The sequence below is a fragment of the Diospyros lotus genome, chromosome 5, assembly GCF_014633365.1.
Source record: "Diospyros lotus cultivar Yz01 chromosome 5, ASM1463336v1, whole genome shotgun sequence".
Lineage (NCBI taxonomy): Eukaryota > Viridiplantae > Streptophyta > Magnoliopsida > Ericales > Ebenaceae > Diospyros > Diospyros lotus.
Window position 1 is genome coordinate 37,197,290 of NC_068342.1, and position 18,872 is coordinate 37,216,161.

General features: G+C 36.4%; 1 protein-coding gene and 1 long non-coding RNA gene across 3 annotated transcripts in view; one reads left to right on the plus strand and one right to left on the minus strand.

Moving 5' to 3' along the window:
- Window positions 1-18,872, plus strand: part of LOC127801946 (uncharacterized) — a 45,539-nt gene that overhangs the window by 18,403 nt on the left and 8,264 nt on the right. Inside the window, exons 5-11 of the mRNA XM_052337493.1 lie at window positions 10,709-10,769; window positions 11,597-11,736; window positions 13,918-14,107; window positions 14,380-14,441; window positions 14,883-14,971; window positions 15,662-15,734; window positions 15,829-15,888. Coding sequence (XP_052193453.1) covers window positions 10,709-10,769; window positions 11,597-11,736; window positions 13,918-14,107; window positions 14,380-14,441; window positions 14,883-14,971; window positions 15,662-15,734; window positions 15,829-15,888 — 675 coding nt within the window. The remainder of the gene's footprint in view (window positions 1-10,708; window positions 10,770-11,596; window positions 11,737-13,917; window positions 14,108-14,379; window positions 14,442-14,882; window positions 14,972-15,661; window positions 15,735-15,828; window positions 15,889-18,872) is intronic.
- The window catches only part of LOC127801951 (uncharacterized), a 42,944-nt gene that overhangs the window by 16,415 nt on the left and 7,657 nt on the right, over window positions 1-18,872 (minus strand). The window contains exon 3 of one of the 2 annotated variants that reach the window (XR_008023233.1): window positions 13,179-13,444. The exons of the other annotated variant lie outside the window; for it this stretch is intronic. This is a non-coding gene — a long non-coding RNA (uncharacterized LOC127801951). Of the gene's footprint in view, window positions 1-13,178; window positions 13,445-18,872 lie in introns of those variants that run through there. 2 annotated transcript variants of the gene reach the window in all.

Genomic DNA, 18,872 nt, shown 5'->3' on the forward strand with positions numbered 1-18,872 from the left:
AGACTTTTGCTAGGAGATGCAGGGTGAAGTTTTTGAAGCAGACTTGTGATTGTTGAAGTTGGGGGGATGCAACATAGTACTCGGGGTAGATTGGATGAGAGGAGTGAGTCCCATTAGGTTTGACTTCAATAAAATGGAAGTAACCCTGGAGAAGGAAGGAAGGAGAGTGGTCCTTAAGGGAGATATGGAGGTCGGGTCTTGCAAAATGATTAAGGGAAAGAGGTTGCATTAGCTTCTCAGGAAGAAATTGTCCCAGGTGGCACAATTATTCTCCATTGAGGCCAATGAAGATGGGGAGGGAGTGAGGAGGTAGCAAAGAATCGCTCCAGTAATGGCCAAAATCAACCACATGCGGGATGGCAGGTATCTGATCTAACCTCCCTTGAGTTATTACTGGTTGAATATCACGACTTGTTTGAAAAGTCTCTACGACCTGAGCATCCCCTAGACCACTCCATTCCACTAAAACCAAATACTGACCTTGTCAACATAAGGTCCTACCGGTACCCCCCAACCTGAAAACAAAAATTGAAAAACTGGTTAGGGACATGCTTTCCCAATCAGTTATCAGACCAAGCTACAGCCGCTTTGCCTCTCCTGTCCTTTTGGTCTGAAACAAAGATGGGGCATGGCGTTTTTGTGTCGACTATAGACCATTAAATGCCATTACCATCAAAGACAAATTTCCAATACCTATTATTGAGGACCTACTTGATGAGCTTAAACACGCTTCAATTTTTTCCAAACTCAACCTACGCCCAGGTTACCACCACATAAGGATGAACCCATCTGATATCCCAAAGACTGCCTTTAGGACGCATCATGGCCATTACGAATTTATAGTGATGCCATTTGGGCTCACTAATGCCCCTGCCACCTTCCAAGCTTTAATGAATCGAATTTTTGAACCCTACCTCAGAAAGTTTGTCCTAGTATTCTTTGATGACATTCTGATATACAGTTCTTCATTTGACCAACACCTAGAGCACCTTAGAACTACCTTCTAGGTCTTGCGATTTAACCGGTTATATCTTAAGAGGTCCAAGTGTGCTTTTGCATAAGCACAAATTGAGTATTTGAGACATGTGATATCTAAATAAGGTGTTGGAACTAACCTTAAAAAGATTGAAGCCATGATTGCCTGGCCAAAGCCCACTAATGTCAGGGCTTTGAGGGGGTTTCTAGGGCTTACATGATACTACCGGAAGTTTGTAAGGGACTATGGGTTGATTAGCAAACCACTAACTGATCAATTGAGGAAGGGCAGGCTTAAATGAGATCAGGGGGCCGAGGAAGCATTTGAACGACTTAAGGAGGCCATGAGTAAGGTACCAATACTTGGACTGCCAGATTTTGGCAAGCCTTTTACCCTAGAGATTGATGCCAGTAGGAGTGGCATAGGGGCAGTCCTGTGGCAAGAAGGTAGGCCTTTGGCTTTCCTTAGCCAAGCCTTGAGCCCCAGGCACCAAGGACTTAGTATCTATGACAAAGAACTCCTGGAATGGAAGTAGAAAAATGGAGGCATTACCTACAGGAAGGAAGATTCATTATTAAAATGGATCACGAGAGCCTCAAGTTTCTATCACAACAAAAACTCCACTCTCATCTCCAAAAGAAGGGTATGGCTAAACTGATGGGGCTAGATTATGTGATACAATACAGAAGGGGGAAGAGAATGTAGCTGCAGATGCATTGTCTCGTTGCTAGGAAGGGGGTATGCTAGCTGCTATTACATTAGTGATACTGGATTGGGTCCAAGAGGTAACTGAGAGCTATAAGCATGGGACATGGGCTAGGGAGTGCTGGAACAATTGAGTGTGAATGGGGATTGTAGGCCAAGTTATGCCCTATCTAATGGATTGATTAGATATGAGGGGAGGTTAGTGATTGGGGAAAATATGACACTGAGGAACCAGATCCTTCAGTCACTTCACAACTCCCCATTGGGAGGTCATTTCGGGATTCAAAACACTTACAAAAGGGTAAGGTAGATTTTCTGTTGGCTACAACTCAAGAAATATGTGATAGACTATGTGATGAATTGTGACATGTGCAAGAGGTGTAAACATGAGACCGTGGCTCAACCAGGACTACTACATCCCTTGTCTATACCAAAAGGTGCTTGGACTAACGTGATTATGGACTTTGTGGAGGGATTACCCAGGTCTGAGGGGAGAAATTGTATTCTGGTGGTAGTGGACCGGTTCACTAAATTCAACCATTTCATAGGCCTCTCCCATCCTTTCACTGCCTAGGAGGTTGCGAGGGTTTTCTTGGATAATATAGTGAAGATGCATGGAGTGCCCCAATCTATAGCGTTAGACAGGGACAAAGTCTTTACCTACTAAGCTCCACATGTCCACTGTCTATTCAGAGAAGGTGAATCAATATTTGGAATCCTATGTGAGGTGCCTATGCTTTATGCAGCCAAAGGAGTGGCTATCTGTGGCCTAATGGTGGTACGACTCATGCCACCATAGCTTCATAAACATGACTCCTTTCGAGGCCTTATATGGATACAAGCTAGCACTGCCATCGACAGTAAGGGAGCCAACAACATTAGCAGAAGTGGGAGCTTATATATAGCAGAGGTAGGAGATCTTGAGGTTACTGAAGGCTGAGCTAGCAAAGGCACATAATAGAATGAAGCAAATGGCGGATCGAAGAAGAAGTGAAAGGGAATTTTCAGAGTGAGAGAAAGTTTACCTGAAGCTAACACCCTAGCACCTCAGGGCCCTAACCAAAAAGCTGGTATCTAAATTGAGTCCTAAGTTTTATGGTTCGTACTTGGTGCTGGCAAAGGTAGGGCTAGTGGCTTATCGATTGCAATTGCCAGAGGACTCCCAAATACATCCTGTTTTCCATGTATCCCTACTTAAGAAAGGAGTGGGTTCACAGGTAGCCAGCCATAAACTTCCTCCAAGCACCAGGGAGGAAGAAGGACCGGCCATTCCTACAGCTGTCAAAGACAAGAGAATTATCTACAAACAAGGATTACCAATCATTCAGGTGCTGGTAAAGTGATCCTCGCTACAACCAGACACATGGAAGTATCTGCCAGACATGCTTAGGCAATTCCCTAACTCGGCGAGCCTACTATACATTTCTTGAGGACAAGAAATGATTGAAGGAGGGGGGGTAGCTGTCACGTACCTAGGCTATAGCCTTACTTTGATATTAATTGTTCCTATACTCGTAAAACGTAGTTATAAGTGTAATTTGGAGGGAATTAGCTTGCTGGTAGAATGTTCTAGCAATGCAAGTTGTATACAATTAGTTAGGCAACTTGTACTGATTCTAGAAGGGCCCTCGGTAATCGCCCTTGGCACCAAACCCAAGCTGAGGCCATATAAAAGATTGGCCTTGCTCATTTGAACTCAACGATTGATAAATTGAATGAGACATTTTCTCTCCCAATTCTCTCATTCTCTCTCTGTTTTATCCTTCTTGACTCTCCCTCTCTATTCTCGTGAATTCTCTTTCGCTTTAGAGAGAATTTCCCTCGTTAGATCAAGGATCTAACAGGGGATAAAATAATATGCTGTGTTTATATATCTATTCTTCAACGGACAAGCTTGTCCTAGAAATTGAGTGGCAGCATATTCTCAAGGTAGTTGTAATCCGCAAGTTCAATTACAATAGAAATTTGGTAACCGAATTTGTGGACTGGCGATTTAGCAAAAGTCAAATGATACTGGATTTTGAGCGCTCTCTCTCTCTCTCACGACTATTTTTCTTCCCTCCCCACTTTGTGACCCTCGTGTTTGTGATCCTTACATAATTCCTAGCTGGCTTCTGTTCACTAGTTCACCACCAAGGTAGTTAAAATCGGGATTTTAAGTGAGATCGAAAAAGGGTTCATAAAATCGGATCGTAAAATTGAATTGTAAAATCGTAAGATTTTAGAGACAATTAAAAATACCCTTTAATTTTTATAAATATATGTTTATAATAACATAATTTTATAAAAAATAAATTAATATCATTTAATAACCTGATTATTCCTTATTATAACTCAAAAGATGATATTTCCAAAATATAACTCAAAACTAACATGTTGGTATAGACAAAATATAGCTTAAAATTCTTTAGAGGATGATTCCAATATTCTCGATTAGATTTAAGTTGCAATTTATACTTGAAGCGTAAAATCGTTTGGGGATCTCTGAAGTGTAAAATCGTAAAATTGTACACCTATGTCATGAACCTAGGGTTCATAACAGGTTTAAGAAGTAATTGGAAAGGGATTGAATTGGGGAAGAAGTCATAATTGAAATAGAACTGATAACAGAATGATTGGAGAAGGAAATGGAGCAGAAATGGGGGGAAGAAATCAGTAGAAAGGGAGAGAGTAATAGAGAGAAACGGAAGGGAGATTTAGAGAGAAATGTAGAGAGGAAAATCAGAAATTCAATTATCAATTTTCAGCATGCCTTATCCCATGGAATGGGATGAATACATATAGGTGCTGATTGGCGTGGGTGTGAATGCAGCAGATCATCCCCCCCTCCAGTAGTTATAACGAACTATTTTGTCCTTTTCCTAAAGCCTCACATGTGACCTTTCTAATTCTAACAGAATTGATAACTGGAATATAGGTGCAATAATTAAAGTAAAAGAAATACAGCATAGCTATTCTAATTAACTCTTGGGTTGTGACAATTCTTTCTCCTTGAAAAGTTTCTTGTCCCCAAGAAACTTATTACGTTGAGTCGTTCATATTCATCCAATTCCAGTTTTCTCTATCAGTTTAATGCTTCTTTCCTTCTTTATCCTTCTAGACTTTTTCCTCTTTTCTTTTTTCTCAACCGTAACAACATCATGACTTGCTGCCACATCGTCTTCAACCATCTGTTCATCAGTCAATGCAATAGACCAGCATTCGAATTTTCCAACTGGAGGAGGAACCAATACAACAGTTGGAATTTTGTTCCCTTCAGCAAAACCTACAACTTCTTCAGCTACCTCCCTTAGTTTTTTTCCAGCTACAACCCGCACTGGGGGCTGTCTGATACCTATTTTAACCCCAACCATGGATGATTCAACCTTCTTTGGATCCAAAGACAAAAGAGCAATATACTTAGGGCCTTCTTTAATTGCATGTGGTCCATCACAATCTTGACCTGGCCTAGGATAAATGTTGCAAGTATTCCCACTCTTAGCTTCCGGTAGGTCCAGAATCGGAGGGAGAATTCCAGCTCCAATATCTGTATAAATTGCTGGTCCTTCAATCAGATTTTCTTGACCCAATGCTATTCCATTTCCCACAAACTTCTGATCTGGAACACTACCAAATCCTTCCGCCCATGCACTAGCCACCCGGGGTAACGAGTTGGCTTTGGCTTCCTCTATCACTTCATCAATTGCTTCCCTATTATTTCCTTACAGCCTTTTAGTAGATGCATCTTGGGGTATTATTTTTTCTTCTAACTTCTCAATTACTGCAACTGAATCCCCTTCCTGCCATCTCGACTTCTCCTTCAATTGGTCCATTTTGAGAAATTCCTCTTTGTTAAAACTTTTGTGATAATCATCGAAGTATTCAATAGGAAAGTTGCAATGATATCTCTTGATTAGTATCATTGCAAACTCCTGTAGCTTCTCGCGGAACATACGGCCAAATTCCTCGCACTCTTCATGAATCCCATCGCTTGTTCCTTTGTCTTTGTTGCTGCCAACTGAAAATGCAGCCTTCTTTGGCTGCTATTGAGGCTCCATTCCAGCTGAAAATGAAGCATTCTTTTGCTGCAATTTAGGGCTCATCTGCTCCATTTATGTACTGCTCCCAATGGCCTCACGATTAGGTTGTCCCCCTAAAAATACAGCACCCTTCTGCTGCGACTGAGACTCCAATGTCCTCGTGTGTGCACTACTCCTCTTGGCTGAAATCTCACTGGCTGGAAAAGCAATAGGCCAAGAAAACGCAGCCCTTTCCATCATAATTCCTCACACTTCCCGCTTCTAACTTAGCAATTGGCAGCTTGAATCCAATTGCTGTGTTGATTGACTAACTATGAATTTTACCAAATCTGTTTTTCCTTTCCACCAATTCGAACCGAGAGCCGTCAAGAAGTAACAGCCTATGAATAATCAGAAATTAACCGTTAAGGAGCGTCGGAACCTAACCGAGAGCCGCCTCCCAATCAACGCAGCAGCCCTAACAACACTCCTAGATCTGAATTTCAGCGCCTCAGATCTAGGTCCTCTTCCTGGATCGCCCAAAGCACCGACAATCACCTGGCTCGTTGGAGTTAGATGTGCTAAATCACATCGTTCTAGCAGCTTTGATCGGAATTGCTGCTCGCCGTGGATTTTGGAAACCTGCTGCGCAACTCTGCTTCTGAGGTCACCCTCTTGAGTTGCACTATCCCGCCTGGAATCGCCTTGCTTCTAGAAAATCCCTTTCGATAATTGCTGGACGGTTGCAACTCTAAAAATCGCTCCAAGTTCTAACAGCGATTGTCAAGATGCAACAATCGCTTCCAGACTAATTCCTTACTCACTGAAATGTTAGCTCTAAATCGAATCGGAAAAACCTCTCAATAGCCAAGAAGCACTGTTGGAATTCGTTTCCAGTGACCAATTTACAGTGATCGAATGAACCGTTTTCGTCGAAATCTTAGCCGAGAACCAACACTAATCATCGTCCACTTCACCCAATCACCGTCCAACACTCCAAATCTGCTTTGACTGCAATTTCCGATCAACCTAAACTGCTCTAGGAGTTGCTAGAAGCTTCGTCGGAATCGCCTGGCCCAGTCACCTTCAAATTCCGAACAGAAATGACAACAAATAATCGATCGGAATTCACCAGGGGAATCGTTGGGGCTGCTCGCCTTCCTTGCTCGGTCAACACTTCTCGAAATTCTCAAGCCGGAAGCCAATCCTCCTACTTTGCGTTTGAAATTCACGCAACATAGCAGAGCTTCGACATGTAGCGACTGTGAATTAGCGTCGGAAATTACAAAGCAGTAGAAGGACCGTCACTAGGAATTCGTTTGGATCTGTCCCTAGTTGTCTTGCTTTGCCTGTCCTAACGTGCTATTAAGATTGCGAGAATTACCTTTGGAACTTTTCGTCTTCAATTTCGAATAGAGTTACCACCACTCTTCCGTGCGTCGGAATCAAATTCCGAGATTCAATTGTGTCAGACAACATTCGTTGGAATGTAATCAACAAAGAAAACCGCCCATATCACTATATTTGCCTCAATTTCGTTTAGAATAGATTGAAATCACAGCTGAGGAACATGCTTTGATACCATTTGTCATGAACCTAGGGTTCATAATAGGTTTAAGAAGTAATTGGGGGGGGGGGGGATTGAATTGGGGAAGAAGTCATAATTGAAATAGAACTGATAACAGAATGATTAGAGAAGGAAATGGAGCAGAAATGGGGGGAAGAAATCAGTAGAAAGGGAGAGAGTAATAGAGAGAAACAGAAGGGAGATTTAGAGAGAAATGTAGAGAGGAAAATCAGAAATTCAATTATCAATTTTCAGCATGCCTTCTCCCATGGAATGGGATGAATACATATAGGTGCTGATTGGCGTGGGTGTGGATGCAGCAGATCATCCCTCCTCTAGCAATTACAACAAACTATTTTATCCTTTTCCTAAGGCCTCACATGTGGCCTTTCTAATTCTAACAGAATTGATAGCTAGAATATAAGTGCAACAATTAAAGTAAAAGAAATACAGCATAGCTATTCTAATTAATTCTTGGGTTGTGACAACCTAAAATTGAGATTTTATAGGATTTTACCCCAAATAAAATTTTACATAGGATTTGAATCGTTTGGGGGTCTCCAAAGTGTAAAATCGTAAAATCGTACGAGTTAAATCAAGATTTTAACAACAATGTTTACCACCAGTGTTCAAGATTCTTCAAACTTGTCATGTATTATTGTCCAGTGATGAAATAAACATGTCAGCTTTAAGTGTTTGAATCTGGGAAAAAAAAAAAAAACCTAAAGAGGATGCTTTTAGAGACTTGAAATGTCCAATTAGTGTTGTGCCCATATATGTATTGAACATGGACAGGAGATGGGCATGAAATCTTTTAGAAACATTGGTCCTTCTTATTGTATATATTTTATGTTGTTATCTAATTATTTAGAAAATTTCCATTTATATTGGCTATAAAAAAATTTGAAAAAGAAAAGATTTCCATGGTATATATAACTTGCTCTAATAGTAGCTTGTAAGTACCATTATAAATTACCAAAATAAGAGATTATTAAGAAATTTGAACTCTAGCTATGCTTGATCTTATAGATGTGAGAATTTGATGAATTTGATATTCATTGGATACATTGCTCTAGCATATGATATGGAGAATTGTGTCTATGTAACACATGACATTAACTTGCACCCTAAATCTTATGTGTCAAGGTCCTGATGTGTTACTGGAAATAAGTCTGGTTTCACTGTAGTGTTATAGGCTCTAGGCACACTGGGGCCGCAAGGTCAGTAGGAGACTAGTTGCAAGGTGTAAGGGGAGATGTGGACCAGACTGAAGTAAAGTGGAACATTATGTAAAACTATGTATGATATATTTTACATAGAATGATACTATCACTGGACTTGTATGTGTATCTTAGAATAGTGTATCTTAGAATAGCAAGAACTCTAACATGGAAAATTAGTTTGACTGACCACAACATAACAAAGACACTAATATCATTGAACCAGGCCTCCAATGCATGGATTTGGGTGAGTTGAAAACAGGCTTTATGTTATTAATGTTCAACACAAAGATGCCCCTTTAAAATGTGGGTTACAAATACCCCAACCTATATGTTTTAATCCCCTCTTATTCACTTTACTTATTTTGTCACTTCAATGTCCAATTTTGTTACCAAGAACTAGAAATAAAATAAAATATGATGTTTTTAGATGTGTTGTATTTTTTTTATGAAATATATGACAAAATATATAAAAGTTTCAGAGCCATGCCAATTACTTGAATACTGTGAATAGGTGGCAATTGCTTGAATTTACCTATCAATGGAAGTTACTGACATAATCAAAGACTATTAATATAATCAAGACAACTTTTTGATGCATAAATAATATATATATATATATATAGCAAAAAGACCTTATTCTTTTCTTTATTTTTCTGTGATAAGGAATGTTCCAATGTAATCTTGCATAAGACTATTCTTATAGATTAAGTTCTAGAATCATTTTGAATTGCTTCACTAGATGTATAAAAAGTAAATTAGTCAAAGCTTAATTTTTGTTTAGTTGTAGTTTGAAAATTGTTTTTTGATGTTGGAACTTGAGAAACTTTAAAAATGCATTTAGTGAATTGGTTTAAAATTTTACTTCCTAAATATTTATGTTGGAGCACTATAATTTTAGAAAACAATAGAAAATAAATCTTCTAGCTAGTTGGAAAATTCAATTTCATGCAGAAATAAAACTAATGTAGTATTTTCATTGTGAATTAAAATGTAAAAATAAATAAACTAAGACACAGTCTGATATTTTCATAAGATTTGGGCATCAGTGAAGTCAATTATGTTAGTTAACTTAAACTTTTCAATTTAACTGTCTACCCATTTATCAACCCATTTAACATGCTTTACTTTTTACCTGTTTAGTTAGAAACCCTTAAGCTAATTGATGGAACCCAAACCCAGTAATTGCAGGTGGTTTTGGGCTGGTTCATAGGTTTGAATTTAAGTTGCCACACCTATATGAAATACATTTACCACATAATCTGCCCGTCAAAATTAGAAATTTCCAATCATAAAGCTAGAGTTATTTAAAAAAAATAATAATAATTTCAAGCTCTAGTCCTAATTCCCCAATCCAAAATTCCATAGGACATGAAGAACCCAAAAACCATCATTAGACTAGTAACCCTCCGCATCTTCTTCAATCTTTGTTGATATGGCTTTGCTCATCTATAGTTGGTACAAATCAAGATGGTGCGGCTGTTGTCCTTGCCATTGCTCTTTGCATGGTTCTTGATACTTGCATTTGCAACTCCATGAATGTTTGTCATTTATTGCTCTCATCAATAATTGAGATCTTTTTCTGGTGTGTTGTATTGATACCTTAAGTGTACATTAAGTACAGGGAATCATTCTTATGGTTTTGTGCCTGCCTGTTTCTCAATTTTCTATGGGCTACCAATTTCATAGTCCCACATGTAATATCCATGCACTTTTTTTAGAAGTACCTGTACAGCAAATTGTTCATATGTTTTTGTGTTGTCTATTTGTGTTCTTCTACAGGCTATAAAAATCTGTAATTACACACGCACTTGCACACACACACACACACACACACACACACACTCTCTCTCTCTCTCTCTCTCTCTCTCATATATATATATATATATAACACATATGCATTCAATTTTTCCTTATTGAAGTTAAATAGTAATAGTTAGTCACTTAAGTGATTAGATAGTTACTTAAGTGATTACACATTCAAATTCTGTTCACAGCTAGATAACACGGGAGTCAAAAATAGTATATTTAAAAAAGTTGCACTAAAATGAATCATCAAAAGTTACTTCATTTTGTTCTCTGCATATTGTGAATTGTAATTCCTTGTGCCTTGCTACTTTAGACTTTAGAGTAGGTACTAGGTACTTTGCCATCTGGATGAAATGCATCTCTTTATAACATTTTGCTTTTCCTAAAGTAACCTTTACGTGCCAACTTCCACATGCTTTTGGTAAATGTGCAGATACAGTTAGAGGCTTGGCAGTGATGCATGGGGTGGGAATTCTCTCTGCCTCACATGATGGGTAAGTTGTTTCATTCCTTTTGTTGTCTACAGATGCATTCAAACCCTCTTATGTGGAATCTCTATTTGATGTGAGTTTTCATTAAGCAGTAGTTTTAGAGGTTTAATGTCCAATGCTAATAAGGTATTCAATTATATAAGACAAATAGTGTGGAGTGGAAGCTCAAAGAATATTAAGGGATGATATCAATTGCCACAGAGAATATCCATTTAAGAGCTGTTCTATTGCATGATGTACCAAGCCATGATATTCTTCCCAACTTAAATAGTTTTTTAAGGTTTTCTCTCTCTCTCTCTCTCTCTCTCTCTTTATTTTATTATTATTATTGTTATTATTATTATTATTATTATTTTATTTTTTTTTTTTTTTTGGGGGGGGGGTGATATAGCCTCTTATTTCTGTTGTTCATTGTGCTTTGCATTTGATCAGTTTAGAGAAGGTTGACCTTTATCACCTTTTCTGTTGTTCATTGTTTTGGCCTGGTGTCTCATATTGTTTAATTATAATTGTCAATGTCTAGTTTAAAGATGCCATGCAACTAACTCTGCTGACTGGATGAATTAGTGATTTTTTTCCTGGTACTTGTGTGTTCAAGCTAGTAACTGTATACATTGTGATTTACTTCTTTATCCCCATGATGTTTCTATATAGCCACGACCTTTTATAAAGAACTTAATTTGTGCATGATTCTTTGTTTTTTTACTCGACTAAATTATACTGTTTGTGACACCCTTTCCCTATTCATTGATCTCGTTCTGGCATGGGTTTTACTCATTTTGCACAGCCGACTCATCTTTTTGATCTGTGCTTTGGTTTCATTATCATAGGTCCATCAGGTTATGGGCACTCAGTGGTCAAGTTTTAGTGGAGATGGTTGGTCACACTTCAATTGTCTATTCTGTTGATTCACATGTTTCAGGGCTTATTGCCAGTGGCAGTGAGGATTGTTTTGCAAAGATTTGGAAAGGTTCACTTTTAGCTTTCTGGGTTTTATATATGTATCTATATGCTTTTTCAAAGTTCTATAGATTCACTTGGACTATCTATGTGCTTCATTGCTATTTCCTATTCTTACTGCTAGGCTGCTATTTGTTTTACATGGTTTGTTTTTGTTTGGTATGGAAAATAGCTCTGTTTTGCCAGCTTATTATTTGGTTTTGAATCAGTATGCAGACCTAGTTTTTAGTTAGTATAGGCTTACCAACATTCAGAGAGGTTGTTTCTGTCTGGCTTGCGTCCCGGCACTGGTTAATTCATGAGTGCAATATCTATCTCCCAATTTTGCCCTTTGAGAAAGTGCAGCTCATGTCATGCCCTCATTCAACTTTTTTGTTTAAATTTGGTAATGATTGTGGTTAAGGTCTGATCAACTGTATTTGGCACAGTGGTGCAGTGGAAGAAATTTTGTTTGAGAAAATGATGTCCAACTACTTACGGAGGGAGATTTTTTATACACGGGCAACACCTCTTTTGTTGCCAATTGTTTAGCATTCAGCATAGTACTGGGGGGTTGTTCTATTGCCATTGTAATTCAAGTATGAAGTGATGAATCAAATATATCTGTTTATAATGTTGAATGTCACCATTACAACCGTTATCTGTATGTAAAAAAAAACCACAATTAGTATAAACAATTTCATTTAGGTATAGGGCCTACTGGAAAAAGTAGATGAAAGAGACAAGAGTTTCATCTTTCATTTTTGACATTCACATTATTCTTTTGATGACATAAACCTTCAAAAGAGGAGTATAAAGCCAAAATGGAAGTGTGGAAAAGAATACTTTTCTTTGCTGTATTGTGGAACTTTACACTAGGTATTTATTACAAGTGTGGATCCTGATTTAAGCAACCAATCCCAAATAATTAGTGATTGGTCAACTCAATCAAGGAAAAAAATTAAAGGAAACAATACCAATAAGGAAACATAATCTTATCCTAATAAAGAAAAGGAAACTCTAGAAATAAGGAACTAGAGATATTCTAGGAAGGAAACAATCATAGGAGAGATTTCTGGATTTCTAATAGGCAGATGTGTGAAAAACTCTATTTTTGTTATTAGTTATCTACTGTAATAATTTTCAGTACTACAGAGGATTTAAATAGAAATGGCATCTCATCAGGCAACAAAATTATTAGTATTATATGCCTCTCTCTTTTTTGAAGGTTTTGTCTGCCTAAAATGTCAGAAGTTTTTTCTTTTTTTTTTAAAGGTGTGCCAACTGCTTTGAAGGAATGTGGCATTTAAACAATCCTGTGTCCTTAGGACATGGAACTGTTTTCCATAATTTGGGATGGAGGCAGTAACACAATGAATATTTAAAAAAGGGATGGAAGTGATTAAATCACATAGTTTTGTGGTCCAATTTAATAAAGCAAATTTAAAAACCCTTATCTCTTTGATGTATCACAATTTCTCTACACAACATCCATTGTTCTTTTACTTGTATTACTGAACAAAAATGCAGCTTCTGGTTTGGCATTTTGTTTACAGGTAGAGGAAATATACAAATGCAAACTCCTAGATTTCCCTGTTTAATAGCGTTGTGTTAACATCTAAGTGCATAAGCAAGTATCAGGTGCATGCTAGAGTGGGAATTAGTATAAATACATGTCCATGTAACCAATGAGCGTTGATGTAGGTCAGGAATCAGCACATCCATGAACCAGTCTGAAACTGAGGGGTAATGAAATTAGTCCTTGTACATAAAACATCACATTGTAAAATAACTTAACAGCATAGAGGAGATATTGGGCATCATGATAAGTGAGAGGAATAATTGAATAACCACATAACATTTGTGTGTGTATAGCGATTGAGCTTGTGTGTATAATTGTAAAAAAGTTCAGAAAGCAACAAAGAGGAGAACAACACCAGCATATGTAGCATATTATATGTGTGTGTATATTTATTGAAAGGTCATGTAGATCAAAATTATAGAGTAATAGGGAGGAAGCAAGCAGCTTCATTTGTTGTAACTTTTAATTTTCACCGCTGTAGTTGATGAGGCACCTAAATTCTTATATTGGTACCTGGCTGTAAGGATCAGATTTATGAACACTAACCTATATGGAGCAAGTGAGCAGCTTTCTTCATTTTCCCTGGTATTCAACACTGCTTCTTTACAAGGCAAATGGTTTGTGTTGCAGATGGAGTTTGTGTCCAGAGTATAGAGCATCCTGGTTGTGTCTGGGATGTCAAATTCTTGGAAAATGGTGATATTGTGACTGCATGTTCTGATGGAGTAGTGCGTATTTGGACAGTCAGTCAGGATAAGATTGCAGACTCAACTGAGCTTGAATCATTTGCTTCTCAACTCTCTTATTACAAATGTAGCAGGTACAGTATTTATGTACTAAATATAGAATTATCATTCTTTGATAGTTCCATCTGATACATAGGATTCTTATTACACCTTTTCCTTCAAAAATTATTCCTCTTAGGCGCCTGGATATTCATTTCCTTTCGGTCTTAAATCTGACTGTTTTCTGACTGATGTGATAATGGAATTTATAGTGCTAGTTAATTGTGAAAGCAGTTGGCTGGCCTTTCCACCTTTTAGCTTATAAATGTTACCTAATAAACATGTAGTTTATTGTTTTCTGTAACAGAAAAAGGGTTGGAGGATTAAAATTGGATGAGTTACCCGGGCTGGAGGCTTTACAGGTTCCAGGTTTGGTTCTGCTAGTATACTTTGCAAGAAACATATATTGTTATAGCATTCTGTTGTCTAATAACATCCTGATAGATGATGCCTCAGTTGTTTGGTGGGCATATATTTTGAATTGAGAAATAGTAGGTTCCATAATCCAAACTGTAAGCGTCATAATAGTTCATTTATTTTGTCTATGACTATATTAATATGTCATCTGATACCTGCTGAAACTAGCCGTACATCAAGAGAAAATGACTAATGAAACATAAAAAACATTTTCAATGGATGTTAACTGTTCCAGTACTTGAGAGAATACTAGCTATTCTTATTGCTCAAGAGTTGAGGGTATGTAGCTAATAATCACTATTCAATAATATACTAAAAAAATGAGGGTGACTAGTGTTCAAGCAGGTTGAAGAAAGCTTTTTGTATTAATGATTTTTATGATCTGGTGATCAGGAACAAATGATGGCCAGACAAAGGTTGTCAGAGAAGGGGACAATGGCATGGCATATTCATGGAATTTGAGGGAGCAGAAGTGGGATAAGGTGTTAATTATCACTGCCATGTTATTTTTACTACTACTATTAAGCCCTTTTTCTCATAATTAATTTGTTGTGCATGATCTTTATTCCCCCCATTGTTGCTACTACTATTAAACTGCTTTTGTATATTCTTGTGATGCAGTTCTTTTTCCTGACTTTTAAAATGATCCATTTTTTATTCTGAAGTTCATATGTTGTGTTTGGGTTGGATTAGTTCACATGTGACCTTGTGAAGTTCACATGTAGTGTTCATATGCATGTTTCTGAAGGACACGTCTTGGCTCCAATTTTACTCTTGCATGTGATGGAAATTGCCAGATTATAATTGTGAGTTTATTAAGGGATGTTTTCATTTTTGGAGTCCCTGGATTCATTCTTGCTTATTGATGAAGGCTTTGTCTTTGGCTTCTTCGGTTGGCAATACTTCTGTGATTTCTCCCTACCTTTTTTTATTGCTAAAACCCCAGGGTTATTTTGTGTTGTCTGCATCTGGCAAGTGGCCACAAAAATTAAAAATTGAAACAGCAAGTGCATTTCTGGAATATAATGAGGGTTGGATTTTGTTTATAAGTATGGACTTACTTTTATGCCCTCAAGATTATTACTCCTTTTCATTTCCTTTTTGTCTGTCATTTATTATTTTTTGCTTTGTAACTTTAAAATGTTCATACTGGCATTACTCTTTTCATTTAGATTGGTGAAGTTGTTGATGGCCCTGATGATAGCATGAAGCGACCTGCTCTTGATGGAACTCAATATGATTATGGTTAGAGTTACAATATGATTCTTCTTCATGCTTGCATCTTTTTTGTTTTTCCTTTTTGATTTCTTTTGGCATTAATTTTGATGCTGTGCACCAGTTTTTGATGTTGATATTGGAGATGGTGAGCCGATTCGTAAATTGCCCTACAACCGATCGGGTGAGTTAATGCCCTTTTATTCGTGTTATGGTTCAGTGGTATAACTGAAAGCTATTGGGTCACTGATTTTTTTATTCTACTGTTACTGCACTGTAAAGCTAAAGTTTGCCACATCATGAGCCATATAAAAATTTGTAAGACTCTGCAAATCTGTGTAAGGGGCTTGTAATGTTAATGATTGGGCACAGAAAGAATATTGGACTGTTACAAAGTATAGCTATTAATTTGCTGTTAGATTGGATATCGGTTTTCTTATTGCTATGGTATAGTATTGGTAGCAGACAATACCCGTTCCATTTCCATTGCTATAATAAATTAACAATATATATTATAAAAAAGTGTAGTTATAATAAAATTTCGTATTATACAAAAATGTCAATATTATTCAACATAAATATGTGTTTAATAATTTCATATGTTAGAAAATGATTCCCCTCTTTGTAAGGCTCTCAATAGTAATGAAAATAATTCAGAATTTGCTTCTTGATTCCAGGAATATTAAGTAACATCAGAAGAATTTAATAGATTAGTATATAAGCTTAGAAACTTGGTTTCCCTAATTTTTGTGAATACTAAATTTAAATAATATATGATTTAAAATTCTGTTGCATACCATCCATTTTCTCTCGGAAATGCTAGAAGAATGCTGTTTTTTTCTTTTTTACATTTATTTTTCAAATTTAATCCGACTTTTTAAATCTTTTGCAGTGGTTAAACAAACTTTGTTATTTTTTGAATCATAAACCACCATCACCTTTTGCCCAATAAAACAGATAAATGATGGTATGGAAACTACATAATTGTTATGTCATGCAATGGATGATTTGAGAAATACTGGATTCTAAAAAATATCTTCCTTCTCATGCCACATGATTTTATACAGAAATTTTTTAAATAGAAGTTTTTATGCCAATAAAGCTTTGATAAAAAAGTTTTATATGAGAATTTTTTTGTTATAATTTCTTATAAACGTTTTTATACAAAAGAAAAAAATAAAATTATACAAGCAGACTTTGGTGAAACAAATTTTATATAAATTTTTTTTACTATTGCTTTGTATAGAAGTCCTTATTCGTAAAATTTTATACCTGTAAAACTTTTACAAAGCAAATCTTATACTGGAAAATTCTATACAAACAAATGTTTTACTATTGTAAAAAATTATATAGAAAATTTTATACAAGAAAATAATGCTAAAATTTTATGCGAGCAATTTGTGTAAAATTTACATAAAGAAGATTTTATATAAGAACTTTGACAAAGTTGCACAAAACTTTGACTGCCAAAGTTTGCTTGTATAAATTTTTGGATAAAAACCTTGATACTGTTTTCTCAAACATTTTCTTGTATAAAAACCTCTATAAGTTTATATTAAACCATTTGTTTCTATAAAAATTTCTTGCAGATGTATATATGTATATGTATATTTTTTGTCAAAGTTCTGTTTGGATAAAATTTTACGGACAATATTTTGTGGCATGAGTGCAAGATTTTTTTAAGGCTATGTCGGCATGGTAGATAATGTCGTTTTAATGTCATCATTGAATGGCAGAAGTTAAAAAGTTTGTTTTAATTTGGAAAAACTTGGAAGGTTAGTCTTCTTTTTAGCATTTTCCCTTTTCCTTCGGCCTTTCATCATTCATCATCATCACAAGCCTTAATCCAACTAGGTACGGGCTTTAATTCTCTGGTCATCCTTATCCATGGCCGTATCTTTATTTGATTTCTTTGGTTTCATTCTGCTTGTAATTTATTCCAAATTTTGTCTTTATGCTCACACTTAGTGGGATTTAAAGCTTGTGACTATTGTTGTTCTTCAGTTTGCAGACTTGACATTCATGGTTAGATGTCAAATAACAAATTGAGTCGGAGAACGATTCCTATAGTTTAGCAGATTTCTTCATAGGAACTGCAATTGCATGGGGTAACAGGTGCAAACTTAGTGGATGTTTGGCTTTCCGTTTTTTAAGATGGCTTTTAAGTCATCCTACTTAAAAGCTATGTAAAGCTTTAAAGCTAGCTAGCGTTAAGTTGATAATGTGTTTGGATAAATGTGTCATTTATATAGTTATGTGTTTGATTTGAAAAAATTGATAAGTTATCAGAACTTAACAAAAAGACTAAAATGAATATGTTGCTGAATAATACAAATAAAATTCATAAAAATATTAATTTTTAATAAAAATAAATTATAAATTGATGTCCAATTGATAAAATTTTTACCATTACATGTTGGTAAATTATATAAAATTATTAAAAATATATTAATACAAAGCTTTATGTTTAAGTTTAGGTTTAATTCATAAAAATGTTAAATATATATGTTAAGACATTAAAATATATATAAAATATATTTTATCAATACATATAAAATATAAAAATAGAGAGAGAAAGGCAAAGGGCAATGAAGGAGGAGATGGAGGTGACGGTGGGGGAGATGGGGCTGGAGGAGGCGGCTGTCGTGATGGAGCAGATGGAGGCAATGGAGGAGATGGAGGGAGGTGGCAATGGAGGTGATGAGAAGGAGATGGAGGGAGGCGGCGAAAGAGAGAAGGGCAGAGGGATGAAGGGTAGAGAGAGTTTATAATTGAATTTTTTAAGGTTGGAAATATCATAGTTGTTGGAGGGCAAAATTGTAAAACACTTGGTCAATTCTATAAGCTATGTACGACGTTTTGAGAAAAGCTGGAGGGGGGAGCTTTTCTAAAACATTGTCAAATAGCGTTTTAAGTTCGGCAACATTTAACCTCTTTAATTTTAACAAACGTGTAACTAAATAAGCTATATAGAGTTTAAGCTTCACCAATAGCTTATAAGTGGTCAAAACATCGAGCCAGACACCCCCTTAATCATATCTTCTATTTCACCTTATTGAAAGTTTTTGGCTTTGGCTTTCAAACTCTCTACTTGCACTGGAACCTGTTATCATTTGACAGACAATGTCCACTCTTGTAAGAAGTGTTGAACATCCTATTTTATGCATG